The 12497-nt window shown below is 42.7% G+C and overlaps 1 protein-coding gene across 15 annotated transcripts in view; it reads right to left on the reverse strand.

Annotated features, from left to right (window-relative positions):
• FBF1 (Fas binding factor 1) overlaps positions 1 to 11907 on the reverse strand; it is a 30203-nt gene extending 18296 nt beyond the window's left edge. For 2 of the 15 annotated variants that reach the window (XM_083487473.1, XM_083487469.1), the window contains exons 1-12: positions 11372 to 11907; positions 9374 to 9480; positions 8278 to 8305; positions 6914 to 6955; positions 5833 to 5920; positions 5439 to 5541; positions 5038 to 5088; positions 4776 to 4911; positions 4236 to 4319; positions 3002 to 3121; positions 1287 to 1440; positions 245 to 378 (exon numbers count right to left, since the gene is read on the reverse strand). In XM_083487473.1, coding sequence (XP_083343599.1) covers positions 245 to 378; positions 1287 to 1440; positions 3002 to 3121; positions 4236 to 4319; positions 4776 to 4911; positions 5038 to 5088; positions 5439 to 5541; positions 5833 to 5920; positions 6914 to 6955; positions 8278 to 8305; positions 9374 to 9376 — 943 coding nt within the window. In that variant the 5' untranslated portion in view covers positions 9377 to 9480; positions 11372 to 11907. Of the gene's footprint in view, positions 1 to 244; positions 379 to 1286; positions 1441 to 3001; positions 3122 to 4235; positions 4320 to 4775; positions 4912 to 5037; positions 5089 to 5438; positions 5542 to 5832; positions 5921 to 6913; positions 6956 to 8277; positions 8306 to 9373; positions 9481 to 10388; positions 10817 to 11371 lie in introns of those variants that run through there. The other 13 variants (XM_083487466.1, XM_083487463.1, XM_083487465.1 and 10 more) reach the window with 9 other exon arrangements.
• Positions 11908 to 12497: the final 590 nt, after the last annotated feature.

Consider the following 12497-nt stretch of genomic DNA (forward strand, 5'->3'; position numbering starts at 1 on the left):
GATTTGCTATCCTGCTCAAAGGAGTCTCAAAGCGGCTAACAAGCTCCTTTTCCCTTCCTCCCCCACAACAAACACACTGTGAGGTGAGTGGGGCTGAGAGACTTCAAAGAAGTGTGACTGGCCCAAGGTCACCCAGCAGCTACATACATGTGGAGGAGCAGGGAAGTGAACCCGGTTCACCAGATTATGAGTCCACCGCTCTTAACCACTACACCACAGGCTTCATCACCCCTACGGCACTTGCCTGCTTGCTTTTGATATTTCTTGTCCAGTTTGAACTCCTTGGGTTCTCCTGTCTTTGGTCTCTCCAGGAGCTTTTTGGCTGTTCCTTGCCCAAGCAATTCATCTAGCATGGATCGGGCGGGACGAGACTGCTCTCTGCCAAAACGAAGTGCAATTCTCCATCAACTAACCCATATGATCAGTTCAGAGAATGTGAAGGTCAAGAGGAGAATCTTAATGGCTTTTTGACCACCTTTAGCTATCATTCCAGCATTTACTTTAACTGTACAGCAGATGAGAAAAAACTTAAAACACACAGGCTATTTCTGATAAAGGCTCAGAACTAAAAAGTCTGGCTATTTCCAGAAATTAGTAGAAGGAAGTCTTACACCTCTATGCTAGAAATAGGTTTTAAGATGCTGCCTCCAGCACTCTCCCCTACTGCAGTTTCCAGTAACTGGTATTCAGGATACTGCTTTGCCAGAACATAGTCCTCATGGTTAGTAGCCATTGAAAGCATTATCCCCCATGGATTTGTCTGAATTCTCTTTCAAATTCTCTTTCTTCATGTCATGCATCACTTTATAAACCTTTATTGTTGTTGTTGTTTAGTCATTTAGTCGTGTCCGACTTTTCGTGACCCCATGGACCAGAGCACGCCAGGCACTCCTGTCTTCCACTGCCTCCCGCAGTTTGGTCAAACTCTATTGTATCACCTCTTAACTCACCTTTTCTCTAAACTAAGAAGTCCAAAATGCTGTAACCTTTCCTCACAGGGGGTTTGCTCCACCCCCTTGATCATTTTAATTGCCCTTTCCTGTACCTTTCCCAACAATATCCCTTTTCCAGATAAGGGGACCAGAACTGTACACAGTCTTTTTCATAAGTCATGCCAGCCCTCTCCTGGATGCACTGCAACTAAATCAGGAGCGACAGTGCAAACTACGAGTTCGTCCGCCTTAGCTTATCTCAAATGTTCAACTTTTCCAGTCATGCCATTAATCTCCTTTAATCTGCAAGTATCGCACAACTCCATTTTAGTGAGTTTTAGGGAGATTGCTTACTCTCCGTCCTTTCTTCCGGATTTCAGCTCTGTCTTCGGGCTCTCGCCAAACCCCATGGCATCCATGAGATCATCTCCATCAACCTCAAATGTTAACTCGTCCCGCTTCCGTTCAGGGGCAGCAACATGGCCAGGAGCTGCAGACACAGGTGTTCCTAATAAACAGAATCGAAAGAGATTGCACCAATGAGGTCTAACTATTACAGAACCGGTCTAATGGGCTTCCCTCCCCAATCAAGAACTGCTCAGTGTGCCCAATACATAGCTTGTAATTTCCATGCTAAATATTCTGAGCCAGATTCAAATAACCAGTCCTACTAGCAGAAGCCTGCATAAGGATTCCCGTTAGCACAATGGAAGTTAATGAACATGACTAAGTTAGATCCATTCTTTTCAGTGAGTCTGCTTGGTGTAAAACTTAGCTGAATGCTACCCATGGAACTTGTTGCCCAAAAATAAGCCATTACAGCCACTAGCTGTATTGGGGTATTTTTTGTGTGTGTGCTAAAAATGTTGTGTGTGCTAAATGTTGGAGATTGGATTTATGTTTTAAATTATGTATATTTTATTGTTGCAAGCTGGTTTGAGACCTACGAAGCTTAAAGCGGAATATTTTTTTAAAAACAAATAGATCTAGAAGGGGAATAAACAAATTCATGGGGAATAAAGCTATCAATGGCTACTAGTCATGATGGATGTATACTCCCTTCTGGGATTAGAGGCACAACACCTCTGAATGCCAGTTACTGGGGAACAACAAACCAACAACACCAGAACTGGCTTATGAATATAAAGAACAATTTTACTGGAATAAATATATACCCTCATAAACCAACTAGACAATGAGCAAACTAATGTGCAATGTGCACAACCAAGCCTGGAGATACTAATAAACACAGACTGTCCCAGTGTCTCTCTCGTTGCTGTACTGGTTATGTATGCGATAAATATGTCATAACATAGCTGGAACAAAGGTTTCGCAGCAAGCTTCATCAGTCCATGATGCTAATCACTCAACACGGTTCGCTCAAGACAAAAGGTACTCACAGGCACAGCAAATATCCGGATAACATCCGGAGAACAGGTCTCATCTATTTGGCTTCAACTGATCATTTGGCTTTGCACTTCCAGCTAAGGATGACCCCTTGAAGAACGCTTTCTGGCAACCGCTCCTACGTTTATTGCTTTGTGCTTCCAGTGAACGATCGTTTCTTCCAGCTGTGTTATGACATATTTATTGCATACATAACCAGCACAGCAATGAGAGACACACTGGTACATTCTATGTTTATGAGTTATCTCCAGGCTTGGTTATGCACATTGCACTTTAGTTTGCTCATTGTCTACTTGGTTTATTTAATCTAGTAAAATTGTTCTTTATATTCATAAGCCAGTTCTGGTGTTCTTAGTTTTGGTTTGTTGTTCAATTATTGTTATAACACCAGTTACTGGGGAACAACAGTGGGAGAGGCGTCTTGTCTTCACGCCATGAAGGCATCTGGTTGGCCATTGTAGGAAACAGGGCACAGGAATAGATAGGTGCTGGGCCTGATCCACCAGGGCTCTTATGTTCTCACAGACTTCCGAAAATGCTACCACAAGCATTGATGAGTAGACAAAGACCGCCAAACGTTTCATTTGCACAAACAAATATGTGGTGTGCTTTTATTTGAAAAGATGCCAAGCCAATGGTGCAATTCTGGTATCCTCACTAACCTTTCTCTTTCGAGGTCCCAGCATTTGTTTCTGGAACACTTTTGGTGGCAAAGGAAGGCGCTTTCTTCACCATGTCCTCTTCTTCATCAGACAAAAGACCAGCTAGAGGGTCATCTATATCTGTGGGAGAAAAAAGACATCTAAGAGAGTGGGCAATCACTTCAAAACAATGGAGAGAGAGCAAAACGGAGCAGCAAAGTTACACATCAGCTGCTGCATGGGAAGAGACTGCACTACTAGGAAAGGATTGAAGCAAATCCTTCTCCAGTGCTTAGTAAATTAATTTTATGATGCCTAATAGCCCTTTGCTTGGTGAATTGTTGTTCCATGCCCATCACTTAGGGTTGGATGGATTCCTGCAGCAAAATGGCCTCTGAAGTAGCACAGTGTTTTGTTATGGAAGAATCTGTATATTTAAGATCTGGAAGGTCATGATAACATATTTGGCTGGCACATGTATTTGTGGTATGAAAAGGTTAAGGTACATAAAGGATTTACAAACCATAAGCTTACTGGGAATGATATATAATGAATTGAAAAAGGTGTTTAAGATAACATTTGTAAAAACAAAACAACAGCTTTTCTTTTGAGAATTATGGGATCAGAGTTACCTTAACAATATAGAAATTTATTTATGTTTGCAACGACTGCCTCAAGAATGATAGTCACCCAAAAATGGAAAGAAGAAATCCCGACAAAAAAAGAATGGCTACAGAAATTAATGGACTATGCAGAAATGGCGAAACTTACCGGAAGAATAAGAAATCAAGATAACAAACTTTTTATTAAGGAATGGAAATAATTTATTGAATATTTACAAATTGTAAACAAATTAAGACATTAGCTGGAAAAGAATAAATAGAGTGAATTGGGATATGCAGAAGAAGTAGAAAAAGGGTAAATTCATGGAACCGCTGAAAGAGAGGGAGGGAAGTCACGGTTTGATATGTGAGGATTGTTTAATTTTTTGTTGTTGAAGTGTTTATTTGTTATAAATGAAAATTATAAATAAATTTATTTTAAAAAATGAAGTAGCACAGTGTTGAATCAGGTAGGCCCCGTGTTGGTTGTGCATAAATATGTCACTGTCACACCCTAACCTTTCCCCATCCAGATGGACTTGTACGCTCAAACTTAGGTTTTTAAAAATGCATTTTACATGCACGCATGCATGCTTGCGTACACACATACACACACAAAAAGCTCCCCTCTCATGTTAACAAGCAGAGCTTACCTTCAAAGGAAAACTTCTGTTTCAGATTTCTGGAAGTGGTGAGAGTAGAGCTGGGATTCTTAGTGATTCCACCTTCTGAGTCTCCTGTATTAAAACAACAGGTATAGCGGGTACTTTTGCTCGTGTCCAATTCTAATGTAACAAGGAAAATTTTGTCTCAAGTCACTGTGAACTTAAATGCTCTTTGCAGGTGCGAGTCAACATTTTGAAAAGTCTGGAGAGGATTCTGTAGGTGCAACATTAGAAGCAGATAAGGACACAATCCATTCCTTTTCTCAGGGATGTTATTAGTCCTTAATCAATAAGTGATCATCATAGACATGGCTACAAAGATGACAAGAAGTTGCTTCAAATTTGTTTTAAACTGTTTCTCATATAGTGTTATATTGTGTTTTAACTGGGACATTAGGGTGAAAGGCTAGTAATAAATTGTAGTAATGTTAAGAATAAGAACAGGTACCACTAAGAGATCGTTTCTACTATAGTAGCTCTTTACACAAATTTGAGTATTACTTGAGTCCTGAAACAAAGGAGTCTTACGTCTCTCAGTGATTGATGTTTTCTTAGCAGAACTTGCTGGCTCATTCAACGGCCGAGTTTTTGCCATATTCTTCCCCAGTTTCTGAGCAGGCACTTTCTTTATGCCTAGAAGATCAGCGTCCATGTCATCTATATCCTGCCACAGGAGAGAACACATATACTCAAAATGAGTGTATTGCACTTTTTCACATCTAGCAGAGCACAGCACACTCAAATTATTTTTGCCCTGCCAAAGAAAACCAAAAAAGTCCCCTCAATTTACCTTCAAGGTCTCTAGAAGAGCTCCTGGGTCTGCATCTGAGATATCAGGATCCTTAGGGGTGAATGAATGAACACACAAGTTATTGCTTAATTGCTTGTAGTATTTGTATGCTGCCTTTCAATAAAAGAGGGGAGAAACCAAACACTCCAAGGCACTTCATCCAAGTGCTGCCAACATATGCACATTATTAATCTGGGGCTCATACTCCAAAGAGACAAATATTGTGCCCCAGTGGGAAATGGTTGGAAAAGTTCTATAGGTCCATGTCCTCCCCACCACCCATGACTGAAGTTGATGTACTGTATATTCTCCTTTCAATGCCATGTTTTCAGGTACAGCAACAACCTGAAGGAAAACACCAGTAGCTGTCCAGTTGCATCAATAGAAATGCCTTCATTTACCTTGCAGAGAAGATGTGGACTCTTATTTCCCCGCCCCCTCACCTCTGCATCTTCCTCTTCCTCAGGAACCATTTTGCTGAAGACATCATCCCCCAAGAGGCCCCTGGGGAGTGGGGAAATCCAGAGCTTAGGATGTGCAAGAAAAATAATAAAATACGGTAGCCTAGAAAACAACACCTGAAATGTTTCATGGCCTCATTGAAACACCCTCAAAATCACTCAGATTTCAGTAGTGCCTCTACTTAGAAAAGGTTCTTATAACAGAGGGCAAATTGAGAGTTGCTGGGGAGAAACAATAAAGGGGGAATTCTCAAGAGGCTACAACAGCACTGTTATATTTTTGTGTTTGTGTGCTGAAAGCATTAAAGTCACAAATAGCAATGCCATTCCTTACTTTTTGTTGGTCTGTGAGGCGATTCCTCTGGGTCTTCCTGCACTACTACCAAACGAGGCAGGTTTGCTGGATTTAAGGGGAACGTCATCTAGGAATGAGAGATGGGGATTTTAGGAGATTGCAGCATAGGTTATATCCTTTGTCCTAACAGTTGCACAGCAACCTGAATAACCTCTGATGCTGGCAGTCTCAACAAACAAGCTAGGGGTTGAGACACTTTGTATAAACATAGACCCAGGCAGATCAGTCGTGAAGTACAGTGGTGCCTCGCAAGACGAAAAGAATCCGTTCTGTGATTCTCTTCATCTAGCGGTTTTTTCGTCTTGCAAAGCAAGCCCATTGACGGATTAAAGGATTAGCGCTATTAGCGCTATTAGCGGCTTTTAGCGGCTTATCTGCTGATCGGATCAGCTGATAAGTGGCTTAGCGGCTTAGAAAAAGGGGGGGAGAGGGAAAAAAACCCAGCAGGAACTCACAAGACATTGTTGTCTTGCGAAGCAAGCCCATAGGAAATTCATTTTGCGAAGCACCTCCAAAACGGAAAACGCTTTCGTCTAGCGAGTTTTCCGTCTTGCGAGGCATTCGTCTTGCGGGGCGCCACTGTACATGAGTAGGCCAGCATGGTGAACACAATGGTTGTCTCCATCTTCCTGAAATGTAGTGAGGCCTCAACATTCTCCTCACTGCACAGCAGCCATCACAGCTAAGTCACCTAGGAAAATGTTTGCCCATATCTCCCTTAAAACAGAACATTTCTTACGAGAATTAAAGCTGACCATAGAATGTAAAAAGATCCTTAGAAACAACTTCCCCAAACCCAACAAAACAGTGAGAACAAGAGTTAAAAAAGAAAAGTGCAGACTATTAGAATCATGTATGAATAGTGTGACTTTACCTGGCATCTGAAAGAGTAATGATGATTACACCAGGCAATTTTACTAGGGGAAGGAACTCGACAACCAGGGCACCATCATGGAACAGGCCCTCCCTCTAGTAGCCGTGCCTCATTTGAAAGTCTTATTTGACAAACTGGTTCCTACGGAATTTTAAAACACCTTTTTCCATTTCACTGCTTATTTACCTTCATCACCAAGGAGATCACCAAGAACGTCATCAATGGAGCCTAGAATAAGACAGAGTTTACAGCCTCAAAAATCTACCCTAGCATAAACTTAGGAAAGGGCTTGCTGCAACAAGGGAGATCCAAGGCCGCCATATTTTGACAGGAACTCCAGAAACAAGAAATATATAGACAAATCGACTCCACATACATCATAGATCCTGTGTATTGGCTCCCTGTGAACCGAGATCAACCACTTAACAAAGGTCTCAAATGGGGGTTTGAAATGGGTTGGCATCCCTGGCTGAGATGGAAGCTGGTTAGCACTAGCTACGGGCACCACTGATGCAGATATAGGGGATGTAGCTAACAAAGTCATTCAGTTAGTATAAGGACTTCCACCTCTCCCTTTCCTTCTGGAGCAGATTTCGGAGGAAGCACAAGACAAGGAGATAAATTCCTATTACACAGAGAGAAGTCTTTGTGCTACTGGAATGACTGGATATAACCCATAATGCTGGATTTTGATTAAAGCCAACAAAGGAAGAGAGTGGGGAACTCAAAAGGGTGAAGTGTGTGGATTCACACACTCCAAAGGCTGGCTGGCTCTCAATGGGCAAAGCAAGATTTGCAGTGTTACACCTTTATTATATTTTTCCATGAAGAATGTTCTGTGTTCTAAGTTCATTAGTAACTATGAGTGGATATCCATTGCAAACAGAGTAGTAGGCAATCTTTTTGTTGTTTCAAAGTTGGGATTAATGTTTTTCAGGTGATTGTCCCTAGCAAGTATTCAAGTGAGCATATCATGTGTAGTTCTTTGGACTGCTAAAATTTATCAGAATTGTCAAAAGCTTTTTAGTACTTTGGTTTTTCTTAAATATTAAAAGATGCACAAGAAGTACGTGCTATTGTCCTCAAATATTTTTAAGTATTCTAATAAAACACTCTACAGTTTAAAGAGCATTACATGCACTTTAATTTTCCCTCTCAAATATTTCAGATCAAATGCCAGTGGTGCATTGGAACAAAATATTTAAGATGGGTCACTTTTTAAAGCTTTGTTTACAAAATACAAGTAAAATAAACACACTGAATTAGATCACTCTTTAGTGCAGCAAAAAATGTTCCAATGAAAGCTGGAAATTTCCCAATACACAGTAACTTATATAAAATAGCTTAATTATCGTAGAAAAAAAATCCAATGCTTTCCCTCCCCCAAAATATCAACACTACTACATTGGGCCATAGTGTTATTGGCTCTGCTTTTTCCTCAAGCTGATGATGAAAATGTTACATCTACTGGATGACGCTATGGGAAACTATCTCCACCCCAAGCCAATACCAAAAGGGTCATAAAAGTGTGGAAACACAAACACACATACTTTTCAGTCCTTTCTTCGGTTTCACTGCCTAAAGGGGAAAGGGGCAGACAATTTGTTAGAAAAATAAAGACAAAAACTTTACTAGCGCAAACTAGCTCTCTAAATGCAGACAGGTGCATAACAAACTCCAGAAACCAAGAGCTGGTAGCCATAGGGAGGGTTCTCGTCTCACACCAAATGGTTTAGCCTTAAAAGGATAACTTGCAGTGAGCCTCAGATTTGCCCATGTACCACCACCTGCCCCCTCCTTCGGCAGAGAGCTACAGTTCTCCGAGTGGGTTTAACAACCAGGGACTTCTGGGTACTGTAGCTCTGGCAGGGGAATAAAGGCCTCTTAACAACTCTCAGCACATTTAACAAACTACAGCTCTCAGAATTCTTTGGAGGAAGCCATAACTACTTAAAGTGGTATCATAGTGCATTAAATGTATGGTGTGAATGGGGGTCTGTTGTGTTCTAGCTACAGTAGAGTGTACAGTCTTTCCTTTTTGCGTTAATTAAAGTTAGTTGCATGGACAATTTCACTATGAAGTGTTATTAGCTTGGGTTGCCACCCACAGGGATTTCATGGGAGGAGTGGGGAAGCAAGAACTATAGATGTGGATTTGGACTCCTAGATGCATACAGTGGTGCCTCGCAAGACGAAATTAATTCGTTCCGAGAGTTTTTTCGTCTAGCGAATTTTTCGTCTTGCGAAGCACGATGTCGGAAAAGTTTTGGGAAAGCTTCAAAAATCACCAGAAACCTCAAAAAAGGCTACCACACCGCGTTCTATGAGTTGCTCCTCGAAGTCAAGTCACAACTGTATTAACGGAAAAAGGAAACAAACTTGCAAGACGTTTTCATCTTGCGAAGCAAGCCCATAGGGAAATTCATCTTGCAAAGCAGCTCAAAAACCGCAAAACTCTTTCGTCTAGCGAGTTTTTCGTCTTGTGAGGCATTCATCTTGCGGGGCACCACTGTACTCAGAAAAACCTCTTTGTGCCTGAGCTAACCTCTCTCGGGAGTATCATGTTGGTGTTTAGGCTGGCTGGGACAGTGGGACAGGGCCTTGCCCAATCCATTAGAAGCAATTGACTAATGAGGCCTGCCTTACCATATCATGACTCTCAATGGCATATTCTGCCTCTTTCTCATGTTCCACTCAGACATTAATCATCTTTACGATGCTAATACAGTGGACAATACCTCTGCCTCCCTCACCTAAAAAAAGAAACAGAACAATAAAAATGACCAATTTAGCATCATAAATATTTTTCATTTATTGAGGCTTTGAAAGTAGTTGTTGGCATCCGTCTGTCTCGGAAGAGACAGCACATTTGGCCAAGCTGTTGGATGGCAGCAGTGCCTGCTGTGGCTGTAGAGACCAATGCGGGTAAGGGAAACATTTTATTGATTGTTATACGGTGGCAAAGAGCTCAGAGAATTTTATTTATTTGAAGCAATTTCACCTTCCAGAGCAGCTACGTTTCTAGTCTCACAACAACCTTATAAAGAAGATTGAGCTATTGCAACTTGCCCAACAACACCTGCTTCACAGCTAGTAAGAATCTAAATTTGGGTGTCCCATATCCAGCTCCAATACTTTAGCCATCACAGCACACTACCTCACTGGAATGACTATGGCCTTCATAAAACAAGCACCCTAATGCTTTTGCAATTTATTACAGCCTGATCTTATGCAGTTGGGACACACCTTTGCTCATTGAAACAAATGGGCAAAGACACTCTCCAACAGCATGGGATTGCAACCATGGGCGTAGCCAGGATTTGGGGGGGTGGGCGGGCAGAAATGAATTATCTGTGATGCAATTGGTCAGTTAGTTAAGCATTTTTATTTATTTATTTGCTTGATTGGGGGTGTGTGCAGCTGCCCCCCTTGCAATGCCCATGACTGCAACTTTAAATGGTACCCTTTTCTTTTTGCCATGCTTTTATTTTTACCTGTGGGGTTAATGATAAAGGATAATATTCCTTTGTAAAAAGAAGTTATAACTAAGCCTTGCTAGCATTCATCAAGCATAAGGCAGAAGGGGATACAACGCACTTAAAGCAATGCCATCCACAGGATTGACAAACAATCCAGCCCTGTCGAGTTAAGGTTCGCTTACCAATATCAAATTTATGCTGGCAACATTTGTACATGTCGACACGCACGCGTCACACCTGTGGCATTTTAACGTTACGTTTTATACACGCTTCCCGGTGCCGGTGGAGGCGTGCCTGCACCGTTGTCCATAGAAGCATAACCGAGTTACCATGGCAGACGGCGTCCGCGGCAAATACTACCCTTACACAGGCAGCGGGAATAAATCGCCCCGCAAACTGCCCCCTTTCCTTGGGCTGGGAGCCTCCTGAAGCCTCCGGCGCCTCCGGACCCCTGCAGCCTCCAGCCTCTTCCTTTGGAAACAGCAAGAGCACAGCTACTCTCACCTGCGGTGACCAGGTGCTCTCCAAGCAAGGGAGCTTCTTCCCAGCTGAGTGGCCGCAAAGCTTTCTGGGAAACGTAGTCCCGGCAGAACGCTCTGCCCATATACTGTACTGCGCACGCGGGGCTACGTTTCGCAGAACGCCAAACCGGAAGTCGCCCTCTTTTGAATGATTCATTCAAAGGAGGGGGGAGAGAACGTTGCTTCCTTCTGCGCAAGCGCAAACGGCTCTGTGCAGGACCGGCCCTTGCAAGATCGTTTCGTTTGGCAGCGCCTATGGAACTCACTGCCTATTGAGACCAAGCATGAGGGCACATGAGTTTCTAGCCAGTAGATCAAAGGCAGCCTGGCCCTCAGGACTTCATAACCTTCTGGAGTGCTTTTGCCTGGTTCGGATGATTCCTTGAATTTTGATTATGCCCCTTGCTTAACCAAATGGAGAGAGGGGGTGATGCTTTCCTCCTTTACGACAATAATGGTCAAATTTGTCATTTCGCTACCGTTTTGCCACTAGCCATTGGGGAATGCAGCCATCAGGCTGAGAGACGGTCCTCCACCCCTGGGCCCATGGTGTTCCATTCTCTGTTATTAGCACAGATAAAGGATGGGCTATACATCTTTTAAATAATAACCAAGCAAACAGACAACAGCTGAGCTGTACCCACCATTGTGAGGACGGAGGAGGTTATGATGATGCCTCCTCAGTTGCTGCCATTGGTTGTGAACTGCCTGTGATGTCACAAAAGAACATGGCGCCTGAGTGGATATGTAAAATCGGGACAAGTGGAAAGCCAAGGCAAAAAGAGAAAAGACGACTTTTTCCTTCCTAAAGAGAACACAGTCGGCAACAGCTGTGGCATTCAGCACCAGGTCCTTCCACATACAGGTGAACTGGCAGACAGAATGAGGTGATCACCCCACAGCAGGAATCTGTGGAGCCATGAGAAGGCAAGTTCCCTTGTGAAGCAGGATTGCAACTTGAAGGTGGCTGATATCCATGGTTGGAAGCTGGCAAATGTTGGTGCGGGGAAGCCATTGGGGAGTTTGCATTTGAAAAGCAGTGGATGCCAGAAGGCTGGAGCAGGCTTATGTTTGTGGATGTAAGCTGGTTGAAATTCACCTTTGGAAGCTCGCTGACAAAAGCAGTGTGGACATTTGTGGATTGAAGCTGGGCCATGTATATGAATGAAGAGTGGCTTTTTAAAAAATAAATAAATATAGTTATGCATTTTCAGACACCAATTCCTATTTTAAGACTTCCACCTCTACCCCTCCATGGTTCCTCCCCCCTCCCTTCTGCATATCCTTTTAATGCTACTCAATTCATTCTATACATTTACGTATCTTGTGTGAATGGAAGGTTTTGAATGTGGTTGAGGTGAATGGCATGTGTGTGTATGTGCGCGCATTCGGGTCGCCCTTCAGACACGGCATGGGAATTACATGTTCATGGGGTGGCAGAAGTCACCTTTCAGGTGCAAAGTGAATGGATGAACCAGTGGATATTCATAGGTGGAATTCAGGGATGAAGCTGCCAGGCGGAAGACATTGGTGCCTGGGAGATTGTGTTGGAAGATAGCCATCCTCCTCACTGTGTCTTTGGCATTCAGGGATGTCTGAAGCCAGCAGAGTTTTCCTCAAGACTACGCTGAAAGTAATGAAGAGAACCACAGGGCTTAAGCCAGCTTCTATTTCCAAATAAATGTCTTCCTAAATACTTCTACCTTTAAAGCAGTGTTGATTACACCTTCCCCACTTCCCTTGCTTCTGGTGCTTTACATGAATGAAAAG

This window comes from Podarcis liolepis, assembly GCF_965112155.1.
Source record: "Podarcis liolepis genome assembly, chromosome: 2".
NCBI classification, from domain to species: domain Eukaryota; kingdom Metazoa; phylum Chordata; class Lepidosauria; order Squamata; family Lacertidae; genus Podarcis; species Podarcis liolepis.